General features: G+C 37.2%; 2 protein-coding genes across 2 annotated transcripts; both read right to left on the bottom strand.

Annotated features, from left to right (window-relative positions):
* Nucleotides 1–2674: 2674 nt before the first annotated feature.
* On the bottom strand, nucleotides 2675–3963 carry LOC131948553 (ficolin-2-like). Its single transcript, XM_059310142.1, has 3 exons — nucleotides 3870–3963; nucleotides 2962–3601; nucleotides 2675–2699 (listed from the first exon to the last, which is right to left on the bottom strand). The coding sequence occupies exons 1-3, from the start codon at nucleotides 3961–3963 to the stop codon at nucleotides 2675–2677; spliced, it is 759 nt and encodes a 252-aa protein (XP_059166125.1).
* An 11004-nt stretch (nucleotides 3964–14967) lies between these two features.
* LOC131948560 (ficolin-1-like) lies at nucleotides 14968–16883 on the bottom strand. The gene is made up of 3 exons (XM_059310149.1): nucleotides 16746–16883; nucleotides 15711–15869; nucleotides 14968–15488 (listed from the first exon to the last, which is right to left on the bottom strand). The coding sequence occupies exons 1-3, from the start codon at nucleotides 16816–16818 to the stop codon at nucleotides 14968–14970; spliced, it is 753 nt and encodes a 250-aa protein (XP_059166132.1). The 5' UTR covers nucleotides 16819–16883.
* Between the last annotated feature and the right edge of the window lie 2631 nt (nucleotides 16884–19514).

Consider the following 19514-nt stretch of genomic DNA (forward strand, 5'->3'; position numbering starts at 1 on the left):
CGGTGAAATAATATTTTATAAATGGAATTGTTGCGAAAGCTTATCTGAAAGCAAGCTTATCTTAAAGCGGAAGGAAGGGCAAGTAAGACATAACACACCCATAGGAGGGCTAGAAAGACATAACATACCCATGGGCGGGCAAGTAAGACATAACATACCATGGTCGGGCAAGTAAGACATACCCATGGCGGGCAAGTAAGGCATGATACGCCTATGGTTTCTTCCAGGCATCTCTTCGGGGGGGGGGGGGGGCAGAGCCCTGAAGAAAGTCTACTCCCCTCCCCCCGAACGAAATGGAATTTATATAGAAAATATATTCTTTTAGCAGTGTCCGCCCCAGGAAATTTTAGTCCGCTCCCCCGAAAATTTCAAGTCCCCCCCCCCCCCCCCCTTGGAGAAAAAAGTTTGAAAGAAACACTGCTTTTTCAACTTTTCCACCGACCGCATCAGAACGTAACCATCGCCTCACTGTTAAACCAATTGTTTTTTTAGACGCAACGATTACAAAAAAATCAGATAAGTGCTTTTTTCTGAGGGAAAAATGTTTCCGTTTACGAAATACCCTAGTCGAGAAAGCTAACAGGAACAAGTACATTTTCATGAGCGGGCTGGATGTTTGCTGATGTTTTTTAACATGATACGTGTTCTCGGTATATGGGGGAGGGGGGGGGGGGGCAGGGCATGTGGTGAGGTGGGGGGTAATTGACAGGGGTAATATCTGTGAGGTTTTCATCTGGCTGTGGGTAGTGACACACATGGTAATGATCGTAGGAATGTAACTGACCCGAGTAATTTCTTTAGACCATTTATCAATACATATATAAATAAATAAGGCATAATTTTTATAACTACATATATGAATAAATAAGGCATATAGGGCCCTATATATATATATATATATATATATATATATATATATATATATATATATATATATATATATATATATATATATATATAACTTGAGTACCGTTTCAGCTAGGTTGACGAAATTATTTAGTTGAGTATCAACTTATTCTACTTTCGGCTTTTTAAAGTCTATAAATTAAGTACTATTTCAGTTATATAGACGAAATTTTACATATTAGTAAAATTGTGTCCTGTGGAGTATTTTTGTGAAAACACCTACATAGAAACTATGTGAAGTAAGGTAAGAGGTCACAACAACACATACCACGGGAGGTCAAGAAAGACATAACACACCCATGGGAGTTCAGGTAAGGCATAATTATAAAGAAAATGTTTCATTTTCTATAGAGTTGCATGACTAAAAACTATTGCGCGCCTATAAAGATGATAACGCTCGTGTAATAGTGCGGAATGATTGGATAAGTCTGCCTATTAATTTGGACAAAATTGTAATTAATTCATAAAAAAATAATTAGGCATCCAATTAAGTCAAATTTAAAGTCAGATTGCAACTTTGAAACGAATATGTCAGTTAGAAGTGCCCGAAATTTCGCTCGATCGTTTCGATCTATGACAACATACTGACGACAGACTGGACGAGGAAGAAAGTTAAATAAAAGCATGTGCAAATAAATATTAGTATAATATATAAGTATTGTCGATACAATTTTATGGCTTTGGATTTCTCTAAAATGCCGAAAACGGCAAATAATATTACATTTGCCATGTAATAAATTTTGTATTTAAAGATAATGTATTGTATTGGTGGTTGCATAAATATTTGGCAATATTTTTGTTTACTTTAGATTTATCTCGAATTGTATTCCAATCAGTGGCGTAGGCAGGGGGGGGTTAGGGGGGGTCATAACCCCCCCCATAGACCCCTCGGTATATGTAAAAAGTATGAGGGGGGGTGCAAATCGAAAGTTTGAGGGGGGGGGGGGTGCTAATCGAAAGTTTGAGGGGGGGGGGGGTGCAAATCGAAAGTTTGAGGGGGGGGGTGCAAATCGAAAGTTTGAGGGGGGGTGCAAATCGAAAGTTTGAGGGGGGGGGGTGCAAATCGAAAGTTTGAGGGGGGGGGGGGTGCAAATCGAAAGTTTGAGGGGGGGGGTGCAAATCGAAAGTTTGAGGGGGGGGGGGGTGCAAATCGAAAGTTTGAGGGGGGGGTGCAAATCGAAAGTTTGAGGGGGGGGGGGGTGCAAATCGAAAGTTTGAGGGGGGGGTGCAAATCGAAAGTTTGTCCCCGGGTAAAAATTGGAACCCCCCCCCTTGAGACGATCCTGGCTACGCCACTGATTCCAATAATCCATATTAGGTTTAAAAATACATTGTTTGCGTATTTGTTAAGGGGTCGTCCATAAATGACGTCACACTCGTAAGGGGGAGGGGGGTCCGGAATTTTGTTACGGTGTGTGATGAGGGGGGGGGGGAGGGTTAGATGGTGCGATGTCACACTTTTGCACAATAAAAAAGTAATGTTAGAAAACGAATTTTAGACGTTATTTCGCGTTTTAGAAAACTGTTTTAATAAATTGTAATAGGAATTTATTAAAATACTCTATTTTGATAGAGTTCAGACAAGATTTTGAAAAAAATATCGATGTTTTAAAAAAATTCAACTGCTATTTTGAGGGGGGTTGTATACTGAGGTGTGACGTTATTTTAGGGGGGGGGGGGCTGGCTTTTTGTGACGATATGTGAGGGAGGGGAGGGGGGGGGGAGGTAAAAATCGTCAAAAAAGCGTGACATCATTTATGGATGACCCCTAAGCATAATACAGTCCCTTTTTCCTAATGACAAATCAAAAGTTTATGCTGGCTTAATATTTACCAGATCGTAAGAAATAGTTTCAGATACTTAGATGAACCTTACGTTTTTACCTACATGTTTTAAATCTCTAATTTATTTCATACTACTAATAATTGAAAGGACGATAGTAATATTATTACATTCGTAGAGTAACAATGTATGTATAATTATATAAAACTAAGGATACTGCTTTAACAAGATTTTATTAAATGCCAAAAATAAATAATTAAAATTTAAATCGGCCTTATTTTTATTTCAGTGAAGGTTGCTGAAGCAGTGTGCGTAGTGGTATCCCACCAGATCACACCCTTGGCATGTTGTGTGCTTCCCCAAAGTCCGTTCAGATTGGACACGTGACAATATTTATACCACCAGGCGGCACAGTTTCCAGGACCAGCATCGTTAACTTTATCAAACGTGCTGAACTTCTGATCGTTGTGTGCCCAAGCAAAGGAATCACCAGCGTTTCCCGAGTAATCGCTGACCTTTAACCTGTATCCCTCCACCTCTCCATACACCCGAAACCTGGAATATTTCGCGAAGTAGTCCGTGTTGTTAAATTTAAAATCGACCCTCAGCTCGTATCGTCTTTGTGACGTCAGACGGTGAATGTTCTCGTTGCCCAGCCAAAATTCTCCGACATCCACATCTCCAAACCCATACTTGTATTCCTCCCACCCCCGATAGAAATCTGTTTGTCCGTTGAATCTTCTCTGTATCACCGTCCATACTCCACCGTCTGTCTGTGTGTCACACATCACCTCAATTTCACTTGATAGGATGACCACTGGTCTAGGTGAAGAACTGACCACATCCCTGCATGTGTCTGGTGTAGTTTGGCAGGTAAGGTCAAGATTGGGCACTAGTTGAAGTTTTATTGCCACTGCCTAGATAACAATAAAAAAAAGCGTTGTATATATTTTGTCTAATCTAAGAGACACCAACAAGCGGGTTCCAGAGTGTAAGTCTAACTATTGTAACAGAAATATATTTTTATATCAACACGTTTGTTGAAATGTCTTTGAGGTAAAGTTTTAGCTCCTGACAATTATAACGGGATGGTAAAGAGCAGTACTGCTAATCCAATTTCAGATCATGATCTCGAATTTATATAATGTCCTTAAATCGATTTAGCTCTGATAGTGATTTACTATCTTTAAGATTATCTGTCATAGAAGTGACCACATCACCTTGCATATGTCGTAGTCTTAGAAGGTGAGGTCTTGAGGCAGACCGTGAAGACATTTGTGGTCTGTCTACCATGCACTACACTGTGGCTCTACTTATCAGAATTATAGAGACCACATACAGCTGGGTATCAGTACCGCGAAATGCACATTAGCGTGTAAAGAAAACAAATGTTGGTCTGAAAACATTTAGACTAAGTAGGCGGTGACGTTAAATATGCCCAATCAAAAGCATAGTAACACTTATAAAACAGTTTTTTAAAATGTCAATAAAAACCCAACTTACTTCGTGCAACCATACTACAAGCACACAATAGCAGAGCAAAGAGTCTCACGATGTTCCAAATGCTTTTCAACATTTGCAGCAAGTTATGCTTGTAACGAGGTAGTTTTTTTCTGAAAATTTTTTTTTTTAAATTAAAAGTCCGCTTTCAAGTAAAGCAAGTTGTTTTGAAAGGTTTCATTTAATCTGCCTCCATTTATACCTGCCCGAACATATTTGTTTGACACTCTTGTTTGCATCAAATTATGTTAAACAAATATTGTCTTGTATGAAAAGTAACAGCTCTGTTAACTGAACACATAAAATATGTGACTTGTTAATTTACAAAAGATCACTTGACACTGTTGCAAGTCATAAGATAAAGCGAAACATATCATCTGGAACTGCATTTTGACATCCACGTATTTAACGGCCTGACGTAGCCTATATAAGGTCACATATAATGTTTGAAATAAGTTTCCATTCAAGTACCTAAATAAATATGACATACAGCTGGAAGAACTGATAAGTAGCCGGTGGGTAATTATAATCATTAAATACACCACCGTTTATTGGTCTAGCGACTCAATTCTCGTGGTAGATTCATGAAAAGATATGAAACATTTTACAAACGGTGAAGCACTTTTGTTATCTTGAAGTTGTTAAAATAATCGATATAAACAAAACAAAACCCCTAGTATACATGACATCCACATCTCCAAACCCATACTTGTATTCCACCCACCCCGATAGAAATCTGTTAGTTGAATCTTCTCTGTATTACCGTCCATCCTCCCCCGTCTGTCTGTGTGTCACACACAAACCAAAGTCCAAAATGACCATCTGTCTCGACTGAGAGGTGACCACATCCCTGCACGTATCTTTTTGCTGTTTGGCAGGACTGTTCTAAAGTATCGCGCGTCAAAGTTTTGGATGTTGACATTGTCTACTTAAATATTGAAAACACGGAAGCTAAAGTTAAAGTTTTTACATACTTAGCGTAAAAAAACGTATACACCGAAGTGTTATTTTTGCTTTCAGATAGGTAGAGTTTACCTTTATGCTAACTCGGCATAAACAAGGGTACTGTTCTTAGCTCCTTATGCAGCCTTTGTCAAACTAATCATATTATAGGAAATTTTAACTTATAATTTGATCGCGCATAACATTACTGATTATACTATGTTTGAAAAGAATAACTAATACATTCATGCTTTTGAACTGCTGCGAAATGCTTAACACTTCAGGCTACGTGGGCATGTACAAAGTCGTCGTACATCGTTGTACACACGAAAGATAAAACAAATATCAATCTAACGGTACTCGAGTCCTCATTAAAACTACAAGATACCTGACTCAACCTATAGGATTTTGAAAAATTCAAAGTAGAATAAGTTCCACTTCTGGTTACCTGAAATCGCTGAAAAGTTGACTCAAAACTACACATTTGATATTATACTTATATATGAAATTTAAAAAACCTAGCTGTAACGGTACTCAAGTTACCGTGTTCACAGACACACATACACAAACACAACACACAGACATAAGGAAAAGATTGCAAATTTATGTTTTTCCGACTCAGGGAGTCGTAAAACGTCGAGATTTGCAAAAATCTAGATTTTTTTTCTTGCACGATTACAATACTTTCTGTATACTTTGTATACGAGAAAGTAAAAACAACAGTTTTCATATTTAAACGATGGCATTCGTTTGACAGGCATTGGAAAATTTCCTGCAAGGTTGAATAGTTGTATGTTATTAAAAAATGCTTACGTTTTCTAGGCTATAGGGTATTGTATCACCTTGAACATTTTATTAATTGGAAATCAGGGAAATACTAGCTAGGAGTAATTTTAACAAAATGTGTTTTTTTAAACAATAAGGTAATTTAGGTAAGTGGTACATTAAAACAAGGTTAGGTTTCAATTTGTGTGTGAATAATGATTGAAATACAGTCTGGATGGGCATGATGAGAGAGAGAGAGTTATGTGGCGTAAAATAATCTGTCTGTATTAAACTCAATAAATTAGTTTGCAAAATCAAAAGGAGTTTAATTTTACTATATATATATATATATATATATATATATATATATATATATATATATATATATATATATATATATATATATATATATATATATATATATATATATATATATATATATATTAATACTAATAGTTTCGCTGTCTGTCTATCTATCTGACAAGAACGCTCTGTCTGACAAGAACGCTCTAGAGAAAACACAAGCAATTTAAAAACATGCATAGTATTTCGAAAAACGAAGTATGACGTCGACACATTTAGCACAGAGTAGAAAATAATCTCAAACCGGAGAGTGCACACAGTAATATAATGACGTCATTGATTATCGCGTAAACATTGAAAAAAAAAGGAAATTTTGTCTTATCTAAGTGGTCTGCGTGAAGAGTTTCTTTCATACAATTCTTCGGGTAGGGGCGAAGCCCCACCCCCGCGTAAGAACGTCTGAGCCCCCCCCCCCTCCCTAACTCAAAAGAAATTTCTTTATCGATACTCTATAATAAAATTACCGCCTAATTAATGTGTCTAATCTAAAAAGTGGTTTTCTTGCAATTTCTTTAATGCAATTCTTCGGGTAGTGGCTAAGCGCGACACCAGTGTTTCTTTCAGACTTTTTCCTCCCCGGAGAGGGGTGGGGGTACTTGAAATTTTCGGGGGCGGGGGTAGAATTTTCTGGGAGGGGGCGGACACTGAAAAAAGTATATAATTATATTTCGTTGAATGGGACGGTAGACATGTTTTGGGGGGTGGGGGGGGGGGGGTGGGGGGGGGGGGTGGGGGGGGTGGGGGGGGGGGTGGGGGGGCGCTGTGTGGGGTGGGGGGTGGTATGTGGGGGGGTGGGGGTGGTGGGGGTGGGGGGTGGTATGTGGGGGGGTGGGTTGGTTTTAGTTTAGAGAAAAGAGACAGCACTATCAGCCTAGCGCCCGTTGTACCCTTCCTCAACGGGCCATTTTTCTCGTATATATATATGTGTGTGTGTGTGTGTGTGAGTGTATGTTTTTTTGGCACTACCCCCATCATTTTCCAAATGCTACCATACGACCTGCGGTCAACTAATTGGTCGTCCTGCACAATTGTTAGGGCTCTGGGATTCTTCTTGAATCAACGGTAAAACTATATATGGGGTATCCTTTGGCTAGTTGGCGGTCATTTGACCCATGAGCAGTATGGCGCCTTCAATTGTTTCAAGAGCGCTATACACAAGGGGTACTGCAGCCTGCTATAAATCAATTTCATAAACAAAATAAGGGCTGGCACCTGCCTGCTATTGGGTTGATGTATCTTGTAGCTTTCCCCAACGAACTTTACATTTTCTACCTTAGAGTTGTTGATGTCGATTAAGTACACTCAAGGGTTTTCTGTAACGCGTTCTGGGGCTTAAAGGCAGTAGTATGGACGTACCAGTTTCCAAAGAACGAAGTTCCAAGGAATGTATTACCGATATAGTTTGCATTTCAATAACTCGAGCTCTAATCAAGATCATACTATAAATATGTTATTTAAGTACACCAGTGGTTTTTGTATGGTGAAATACCATTCAGTTTAGCATTTATTTTAATGGTATTTCAGCATACCATATTTATGTTGAAAATTAAAAAAACAAAACAACATATTTTATTATTTCTATAATGTTTTCTGTTTCAAAAAAACTAGTCACTTAACACTATTAGGGTTAGTAGCAAAAGATCATTGAGTATACGATCAATAAATATGTTAATTTATTAACATTTAGACCTCTACAAAAGGTAGTTTTTTTTTAACATCGTCGCCGTTACCACGGAAACCATTTTTTCAGAAGATTTCCTGATGCATGCACATTTATTCCTTAAAGTAAGAAGTTTTTTTTCTGAAGCCTTCCCCCTTAAACATCCTCACACTTACTTTGGGTATTAACGCCGAATTAGTAAGTTATTGGACAATGTCCGGACTTGAAATTGTTTTTTCTTTTTTACATTTAATTACCATAGAAAACCTTTCAAATAACGTTTGGTTTGTTTTAAAAACTTTGTCTAATCTCTATTTTGTCAACCTCGTTTCTCTATGGCGTATCATTCCTGTAATATATTGGGATTTGTGAGGTCAGGGGAACTCACTCTTCTTGTATTAGTTATATTTATAATGTTGTTATTGAGTGATGTCCCTTGTATTTATCTATTGTTACTTCCTGTTCCGGTCTTCCATCATGTAGTCGAAGGCCCAATAAAATCTAGATACAAACAGCATGGCTTCTCGTCAGTGTGTTATAATAGAACCACTCCAATCTACCTCAATTGGCGACGAGGATAAATAATCCACTAGAAAGGGCACCTACTTACTCAAAAAGAGGTTTGCTAGAGCATATTGGCTAAGTATTTCTAGAATAATGGCGCTGTATGGCCAAATAAAAGAATTTGATTCGAATGATGAAATCATTCATGATTACCTAGATAAGTTAAGCTTTTACCTTGAAGCTAACAACGTGACGATAGAAGCCAAAAAGAGAGCTGTTTTGTTAACAGTCATAGGGCCTCAACAATTTAGGCTACTAAAGGACTTATGCGCACCAGCTAGTCTAACTACTAAGAGCTTTAACGAGCTGAGCAAATTGCTAACAGACCACCATGCGCCTACCCCATCAAAGTTTCTATGTCGAACTAGATTTGACAGTAGGACTCGTCAACCAAACGAGTCAATATCAGAATATGTTGCTGCTTTACGTCATTTAAGTGAAATTTGTGAATTTGGAGACACGCTGTCTGACAGACTATGTGAAAAGTTTGTGACAGGTGTAAACAGTTCAAAGAAAGTTGCTGCTCGAGTCAGATCTAACATTGGAAAAAGCAATACAACTAGCAACTTCATTCCAGCAGTCATCCGAGGCGGCGAGATCTCTAGCACCTTCAGAGATCCATGCAGTAAACAGCAGGTTAGTCAACAAACACCAACCCCATCAGAGCATTCCAACTTATGCTAAACAGCCTGCACGTTTAAAGCCTAGATCTAAATCTAGTAATAATTATCAAAAATGTCATCGATGCAAAGGTCCCCATGCATCTCATCGGTGCAAGTTCAAGTTATCAACTTGTTATAAGTGCAGTAAGCAAGGTCACATTGCCAAGGCCTGCTTTGCAAAGTCTTCGTCTGTTGCTAAATCTAGCCAGTCAAGACAGTACCGCAACCAAAGGCAGCACTATGTTAACTCTCACCAAGACTACCTAACCCAACCAATGAACCACTCTACCTGTGAAAATGCTCAAACTGATTCGCAGCCGGATTTCAACCTGTTCTCTGTGAAATCAATAAGTCATGCTCCCATCAATGTACTAGTTAATATCAACAGTAAGAGCATCAGCTTCCAACTTGACACTGAAGCATCTCTAACAGTCATCACAAAGAAGGACTTTGACGCTGTCACAGGAGGATCAGTGCCTCTACAACCATGTCACAAGTGTCTAACAACATACACTGGTGACAATGTTCCGGTAATAGGAGAGTGTATGGTTCATGTAAGTTATAATGGTCAAAGTGTTAAACTTCCTCTTCTTGTGGTTGAAGGAAATGGACCACCATTACTAGGTAGGAACTGGTTAAGTAATCTTAAGTTAAATTGGGAGAGTATATGTTCATTGAACAATGCAAGAGAATCTAGTCTTACTTCAATAGATAAAGTTATATCTGAAAATAAATGTGTTTTTGGTAATCCAGGATTACTAAATGATAGAACAGTGAAGATAAGCATTAAAGACACAAATCCAAGATACTGCAAAGCTAGAGTTCCACCTTATGCAATGAGGAATAAAATTGAAAATGAGCTAAGTAGATTGGAATCTAATGGCATCATAAAGAAGGTAGACTATTCCGATTGGGCAACGCCCATTGTGCCAGTGTTAAAGAAGGATGGTTCTGTACGAATTTGTGGAGACTATAAAGCTACACCGAATAAGCAAATAGAGCTAAATAGGTACTCCATTCCTAACATTGAGGAAATTTCTTTGAATTTGGCAGGAGGAGACAAATTCACTGAATTAGACTTTAGTCATGCTTACACTCAACTAGAACTGCATCCAGATTCAAAAGTCTATACGACAAAAAACACACATAAAGGACTCTACCAATATGAAAGACTATGTTTTGGTATATCATCCAGCCCTGGAATTTTCCAAGCTGTCATGGACAGTATTTTTAAGGATATTCCAAATGTTTGTGTGTACTTTGACAATGTGTACATAACTGGTAAGAATGACACTGAACATCTTAAAACACTAGATAAAGTCTTGAAAATAGTTGGTGAAAAAGGTTTAAAGATAAACAAAGATAAATGTCAATTCATGCTGACAGAAATTAGTTTTCTTGGTTATCTATTAAGCAAGCAAGGCATCAGACCTCAACCTGAGAAAACAAAAGCCATTAAAGAAGCACCCAAACCTGAAAATACCCAACAACTAAGAGCTTTTTTGGGCTTGATAAATTACTATGCAAAGTTCATAGGGAATCTATCTGGTAAACTATCACCACTGTACAAGCTGCTACAGAAAAATGCAACTTGGCACTGGGGTAAACAACAAGATGCTGCTTTTAATACAGCAAAAGAAGCTTTGTCTTCTGACACCTTACTAACTCACTATGACCCAGGGAAAAGACTTATATTAACATGTGATGCTTCACCAGATGGTGTAGGAGCAGTCTTGTCCCACATGGATGAAAAGGGTGACAGACCCATTGCTTTTGCCAGTAGATCTTTGAACCAGGCTGAGAAAAATTATTCTCAGTTAGATAGGGAAGGCTTAGGCATCATTTTTGGTGTTAAGAAATTTCATAAGTTTCTGTTTGCAGAGTTTCTTCCAGGCATCTCTTCGGGGGGGGGGGGGGGGGCTAAGCCCCCCCGAAAATTTTTTACCGCCCCCCCGAACGAAATGAAATTTATATAATTTATATAGAAAATATATACTTTTAACAGTGTCCGCCCCCCCGAAGAAAGTTTACCGCCCCCCCGAAGATTTCAAGTGCCCCCCCGGAGAAAAAAGTCTGGAAGAAACACTGTCTGTTTGGTAGGAAGTTCACCATCTTTACAGATCATAAACCATTGCTAGGTTTATTTGGAGAAAACAAAACCCTACCTGAGCATGCCTCACCAAGAATTCAAAGATGGGCTATCACACTAACTGCATACAATTATGAATTGAAATACAAACCTGGATCTGAGAATAGTGCAGATAGTCTTAGTAGATTACCTTTAAAAAACCAAAGCCTTAGCTATGTACCAGAAGATGTATTTGTTCTCTTCACTATCATGGATAACTCCAATATAGATGTGAATGATATTAAAAGAGAAACACAAAAAGATGAGTGCTTAATAAAAGTATATGAGTACTGTAAGAATGGTTGGCCTGAAGAGTCTGTGAATGATGACTTAAGGCCATATTAAATAAGAAATAAAAACCTTTGTGAAGATAATATAAAAGATGGAGAAGATGCAGTCCATTATCAGTCAGAGTTGCCTAAACAAAGTATTTGTAACTTAATAAATGATTATGGTGATATGGCAATTTCAAATACATTAGTAAGAAGGAATGTGATCATCAAACAACTTTGCTAACATCATTAGCACTTACAGAAACTAAAAGGGTAACATCAAAAGAAAAAAAAAAGATTTTTGCCATTTAATACACCCACTTCAAATACTGGATCACAGTTGCAAATTGATATGGTCCAGGATATTACTTGTAAACAGTATTTTTGGTTACCAGGAAAACACTATCAGATTACCTGAGAAAATTGATCAATCAAAGAAATCTATGTCAGTCAAGGATCTGAATAACAGCATAATACTTCCAGATGCCAATTCAAAAATAGTTCCATTAAATCATGACAAGACATGCATTGAAAGAGAATTTGGTGTTAATGAGAATGTGTATCTAAGAAATTATGGGAGAAAGGAAAAATGGATACCAGGTCAAATTGTTCAATGTACAGGACCTGTGTCTTATAAAGTAAAAACAAATGATGGACTTATTGTCCGTAGACATGCAGACCAGTTAAAAATAACTTGTGCAGATAATAAGTGTGAATCTGTCAATCCCACCAAATCTGAACAGTTCACACCAACTCAGTTTGTTCCACAACCAAGTTCTGTTGATATGAGTGAACCAAGTTGTCTAGAGTCAGAAAATGTAAATTCTGGAGTTAATGATTTAAATCCTAGACCTCCTGAGATAGAGAATCCATATGGTCAGAATCTTGAGTCACCAAATCAAAAGCCACTGAGAAGGTCAAGCAGGACAATCAAAGTCCCAAATAAGTTAGAGCTATGATTTTAAAGGTCAAAAGGACTTTGACATCATTGTGTTGTATCTTAATTATGTTGTAACATATTGTGCATTGTTTGTAAGGATGTAATCTACCATAATGTTCATGTTGCAATATATTGGTGATTTTAAGATACTGTCAATTGTTCTATTGAGAAATGTGTTGTGTTTACTAAGGGTAAAGGGGTGTAATATATTGGGATTTGTGAGGTCAGGGGAACTCACTCTTCTTGTATTAGTTATATTTATAATGTTGTTATTGAGTGATGTCCCTTGTATTTATCTATTGTTACTTCCTGTTCCGGTCTTCCATCATGTAGTCGAAGGCCCAATAAAATCTAGATACAAACAGCATGGCTTCTCGTCAGTGTGTTATAATAGAACCACTCCAATCTACCTCAATTCCTAATTTTGATGGTATAAATATCTGTTTGCATGGAACTGCGTGGTGGGACGGTAAAGTGTACGCCTGCTGAAGTCTTGAGTCCACCCAGCTCGGACTGGTACCTGACATGGCATAGTGCCCATCACACTATCCATTTTCATGCCGAGGTCATGTAAAGAGGTGAACTCTACTTCATATGTCCCATGGATCGCCAGGTTCGAAAGGGAAACTTTACGTATTACTTGGTTTTTTTAAAATTATAAATAATAATTAGGGTTAACAAGTTCCGAAGTCATTATTTTAAAAATTACATGTAGTGTGTCAAACTTTGTATTTCTAGCTTTCAAACCCAAGTGATACCGCGTGGTCAAATGGTAGAGCGTTTGGCTAACCGAAAGTCTCGAGTTCGGATGTCGGTTCGGACTTGTGACTTTTGGACGTCCTTGATTCCACCCAGCTGTGACGGCAACACGTCTTATATATCGAGGTCATAAAATATATTAACTCTACCTAATCTTTTCACATCCATAGCTAAATACCTGGATGGCAATGAAACTGGGGTTTGATATTGTCGACTTTTATGAGTTTAATATTTCTGGCTAAGATCTAGGTCTACTTCACCAAAGAGCATTTTTCAAGTTGCCGAGTTTTTAACCACATTAACAGATTGCTGCCATCGTTTTAAAAGAGCAGCGTTCAAAAGGTAGGGTATATTGTTCAGCTAAATAACATTCAGTTTTTATGTTATTTTGTTATCTCACATAGAACGAATGCAACCGGTGTAGGCTGTTCGTTATTTCTACGAGTTGTTTGTCCACCTAAACACTATGTACCCTTTCCAGGCAGATGAGGCTCAATAAATGGGGACAGCAACACGTCTAAGAAAAAACCCTCCAAAATCAAAGAACTGCTGCCTTGTAGATTGTTCTTTGGCGGACAAAGGCTATGTAATGTAAGCAAATCATATAATAAAAACAGGCTTAAATGGGAGTCTACGCCCATAATTTGCGCTTAACTGCTGTTATATCGAGGAAAAAAGAAACGCGGGCTTTGAGACACTGTTGATTTTGTTCCAGGGGTAATTTAAAAAAAAAAAATTCAGTCAAGGTAATTCATTTAATGTTTGTTTGTATAGTGTAGAGTTTTATTGTCGATATATTTTTTATAAGATACCAGATAACCATCCGAATAACAATATAAATAGTAATGTTATAACCCGAGCATTTGGGTTAATTATAGATTCTTTAATGAGTTACGTTTCTTTATGCAAAATATTTTGCGACATACTTGACCAAATTATGTTGTTATTACACAGTAGGCTATAAGACAAAAAATTCTTATCAAAGAAAGAAGTTAGAAAAAATTCATAAAAAAGTTTTTAATAACTAGCTTTTATTTAATAATGCACTAAAAAGTAGTAAATAAATTATACACTACTATTTAAATACCTTTAAAGAAAAGCGTGGGTCACTTTAGTATCTATTGGATACCTTTACTAATATTTAGGAAGAGACCCACGCTTTTCTTTAAAATTATTGAGATAGTAGTGTATTATTTTGTTTCTCCTTTTTAGTGCATTATTACATAAAAGCTTGTTATTAAAACGTTTTTAATGAATTTTAAAAAAGAACTTTACATGTTTTATTTGAAATAGTTACATGACTAAAAACCATTGCGCACCTATTGAACGTGATGACGCCCAATTGAGCGTGATCACGCGTGTCGAAAAGCGCGGAGTAGTTTGATGAGACAGCCTACTAATTTGGACAAAATTTTAATTAATTCATAAAAAAATTAACCAGGCGACCAATTTAGTCAAATTTAATGTCATGTTGCGTTGTCTTCATGTCGTGACCCACGTACCAACCGTATCTGTCAGTTAGAAGTGCCTGCAATTTCGCTCGGGCGTTTCGATCTAGACAGACTGACTGACGACTGATAACATACACAGGGAAGTGAGTTAAATAAAAGCTTGTAAAAATCTTTTTTAACATTAAAGATTTTGAGTACTTAACTATAGTTAAATGATAATTATGTAACTATTTTAACATTAAACTTCTTGAAATTTTATTGATTAAAAATATTTTATTTAATTGGTCGTATCTTCATTTCAGTGAAAGTAGCAGCCGCTCTCCAGAATGTCGTTGGGTGCCAGTTAAGGCCCACACCGAATTCAGAACTTCTCCATTGTCCGTTCAGGTTTGAGACGTGACATCCATTGTACCACCAGGCGCCGTGGTAGGTTTCAGCGCAGTTTCTGCTGTCAGGATCGTTGTCCTTGTCGAACGTGCTGAACTTCATGTTGTTGTGTACAAATACGAGGGCATCCCCGGCATTGCCTGAGTAACCGCTGACCTTTAACCTGTATCCTTCCACCTCTCCATACACGCTAAACCTTGAATATTTAGCGAAGTAGTCCGTGTTGTTAAATTTAAAATCGACCCTCAGCTCGTATCGTCTTTGTGACGTCAGACGGTGAATGTTCTCGTTGCCCAGCCAAAATTCTCCGACATCCACATCTCCAAACCCATACTTGTATTCCTCCCACCCCCGATAGAAATCTGTTTGTTCGTTGGTTCTTCTCTGTATCACCGTCCATCCTCCCCCTTCTGCAGAGTTTCTTCCAGGCATCTCTTCGGGGGGGGGGGGGGGCTAAGCCCCCCCGAAAAATTTTTACCGCCCCCCCGAACGAAATGAAATTTATATAATTTATATAGAAAATATATACTTTTAACAGTGTCCGCCCCCCGAAGAAAGTTTACCGCCCCCCCCCCCCCCCGAAAGTTTCAAGTGCCCCCCCCCCCCGGAGAAAAAAGTCTGGAAGAAACACTGCCCGTCTGTCTGTGTGTCACACATCACCTCAAGTCCACTTGTCAGGATGACCACTGGTCTGGGTGTAGAACTGACCACATCCCTACATGTGTCGTATGTATTACGGCATGATGGTTTTAAAGCTGCACTTGTTGAACTATTATTTTCGCCAGTGGCTACAAAAATATGAAAAACATGTGTGCTTAAGATAACATTTCTTGTCTTATATTGCTTAGCGTAAACTAATTTGCACGTGGAAATCTAATTGTTTTAGACCAGACTAACAATAAGGCAGATGGGTAGAGGTCAGGTATTACCATTGCCTCGGCATTTACACCGGTATTACCCTCGTCTCCTTACCTATCCGTATTTACTTTCCCTGAGCTAGATACAGTTTAGCTCTGAGAGGACTCGAAAACGATACTCTTAATTTTCGCTTTAATAATCTAGACCACAATCACGCCGTTCCGACGACTTTATCAACTTCTTATGTTACAAAAAAAAGACAACCCCGCAATTAGCCTGCATTATTAAACATCAAGCTGTTTACAAACCTGAAATCATTTATTAAAGCTTGTAGCCTATTTAAACCATCTACGAATCTACAAGCACAGGCGTAGCGAAGTGGGGGGGGGGGGGGGGGGGGCAGGCGGTACATATGTCCCTGGGCGCCGACCTTAGGGGGCGCCAAAATGGGTTGGAAAAACAAATTAAAATCTCATTTTAGCTACATTTTTGCTTTATAAATATAAAAAAATACATGAGGGGGGGGGGGGGGATGCAAATCGAAAATTGAAAGGTTGATCCCGAAGGGGGCGCCAAATTGAAAGTTTGTCCCCGGGCGCCGGGAAGGGTCGCTACGCCTCTGTCTACAAGTAAAATTTTCAAGTAAAATACAAATTCTAACTGTAAATGTAGCGAAACATATTTAAATCACAAAATTAAATTCACCATGTAAATTAGTGATTTTTCAACTTAAAATTAGTCGAAACAAAATTAGTATTAGTGAATTAAAACATTGAAATCAGCTAAACATCATTAACACTACATACGTGGTTTTTCAAGGTTGCATGCAAAAACTAGCACGACCGTTAAACTCAAGGTGCACAAAAACGTGATGGTCATTCTCAGCTCCACAACAAAAAGATATCAGTTATGTTGACGTTCTGGGAATCTGTAAAATCAAGTTTGAACCCCAAGAGGATTTTTTTTTTCAATAAAACGTTATGCTATATTTACCTCTATTTATAGATCTTCACGCGCTTGTAATTTCTCACCTGTTGTTACCCAGTAACCAAAATAAACATGGCCTGATAATGATACCACGTGTCACTACTATTTTACCTCATAAAATATACGACTGTTTATTTGTATTGTGGTCATGTTTCTGTAAGTCAAGTACCGATTTTTCATGCAACAGCTTCCTTTGTAATCGGGTAAAGTGTTTGCGATTCTAAGACTTATTGCAGACTTCCCACTTGCGTTTAACTAGTTTTACGCTCCTGTATATGTTTTTAAATAGAAGTTCCAAGTTCCAACGGTAATAAACATTTTTATTAGCTGCAGGTTCTATTGTCAATAGGTTTTGAAAGCTAGTTCCATATGACTGTTCACAGAAAGCATTTTTTTCAACCAAAATTGAATATCTTATAACATTTGTGAAATAAGTGCAAAATGGCTTCCGGTTTTATTAAGGCTAGAAATATTCAAACAAATAATTACTAGTTATAAAATAGTAATTTAGCTAACACTTTTATTTCTAATTTGGATAAGTAGAGTCAGAATATTTCTAGAGTGTTTTCTTGTACGAAACCTAACCAGCTGACTCTATTAGTGTTAGTACAAGGAGGATCAATGATTATATTGCCGATTTATATATGTTACTTTTTTTCCAAGATGACCGCCGTCGCCATGGCAACCATATTTTCAAAAGAGTCCCTGATACTTGCAAATATTTTCATTTAAGTACCCTAACTTAGAAATACACAAATAAATCATTAAAGCGTTTTAATAGGGCTGGTAAGTAGGTCACCAACCAGTTCTACGGCTCAATAAAACCTGCATGAGCCATAGAACTGGTTGGTGACCTACCTACCAGTACTACTGAGGAGTTGGTTTTTTTTTTGGAGCCTTTCCCCCTTAAGCCCTTAAGCTAGAAGAAAGTATGACGGAATATTTTAAAATGGCTTCATCAATGCGCTACGAATCCTATATTCTTAGACGCGTGATCCTGTTTTCTAAAACTGAGTAATTTAATTGTAATTGTAAACAATGCCTGATTGACATGTCTTATATCACATTTGTCGCCAAGCACTCCCGCCCCCCCCCCCCTATAAAATAAAACAAAATAATTAAATAAATGAATAAATAAATAATATGGTGACAGTACAAATGATCTCAGGACAAATGATCTCAGACAAAATATCTCAGACAAAATATCTCACGGACAAATGATCTCAGGACAAATAATCTCAAGGACAAATGATCTCACGGACAAAAGATACCAGGACAAAATATATCAGGACAAATGATACCATGGACAAATGATCTCAGACAAAATATCTCAGACAAAATATCTCACAGCAACATTTTAACAGTGTATTGAATGATTTTAGTTGATCTGAACATTTTTTCAATTGACTGAAATATGGTTTTGTTTACTATGGTTAATATATTTTATAGGCCTATATAATAATTGTGAGAAATGCTTGCCGTATAAATTTGTAATATTGCAATAAATATTTTAAAATTAAGATTGCTAATATAGTATGCGAAGATTATAGAAATGTTTTTGATAAACAGCGTAGGTGGTCTTGACAAACATGAGACAATCCTACCACGTCAGGTGGACGAAACTAGAACAAAGGGGATGAAATAACAATAAATACACACCTTTGTATCAAGGTGGCCGCCTGCTTTGATGGCGGAGACATGCCTTAAGAGAAACACATCCGCCCTTCGGTCATACCTTGGTGATCAGGTGACAAATGCTTATTTGAACTACAGCGGTCATCGTAAGTTTGTCGTAGTGTGCATGCAAACAAAGCAATATTAGTGGTACTTACTAAGCTATGGCCTCATTCGTTACCTAGCAGAGAGGTTTTGGAAATTAGTTTCTGGTGAATTTCTGTTTATAAAAGCCAAAAATGGAGCAGCAGGCAAAGAGGTTTGAAAATGTAAAGTTAGAACATGTCGAGCAAGAGTTCACACAATAGGTGATCACAGAGTGATCATAACGATGTACCTGCCAGCAAAGAACGTAAACGTTTGTGTTGATGATGCAATAAAAACAAAAGTTTTTATGTTACGAACCTGAAGACCCATTCACATTTTTGAAAAATATTTCGCGTGTTTTGAACATTAATGTTATTTTATTTGTTTTACACATTATCATTAATTATACTTTTCAGGCTAAAGGATTAAATTTGTTTTAAATTTTACTTTTTCAAAACAATTACAGAGATTAAGTTTAATAAATCTTTTGATGATTTGTTAAGTATAACAATTTCATTTTATTCAAAATTATTATGCGTAAAAAAGTAAACAAAACCATACTGACAGGCAATAAAAAAAAAGTTCAATTTAACTAAAATCATCGTACATGCTATAAATTTTGCTATGAGATATTTTGTCTGAGATCGTTTGTCCATGATATCATTTGTCCTGATATATTTCGTCCTGGTATCTTTTGTCCTGAGATCATTTGTCATGGACCCATATATATATATATATATATATATATATATATATATATATATATATATATATATATATATATATATATATATATATATAATGAATTAAAAATGAAGAAGTAAATA

The sequence above is a fragment of the Physella acuta genome, unplaced genomic scaffold, assembly GCF_028476545.2.
Source record: "Physella acuta isolate Inbredline_101_S28 unplaced genomic scaffold, ASM2847654v3 ptg000648l, whole genome shotgun sequence".
Classification (NCBI taxonomy): domain Eukaryota; kingdom Metazoa; phylum Mollusca; class Gastropoda; family Physidae; genus Physella; species Physella acuta.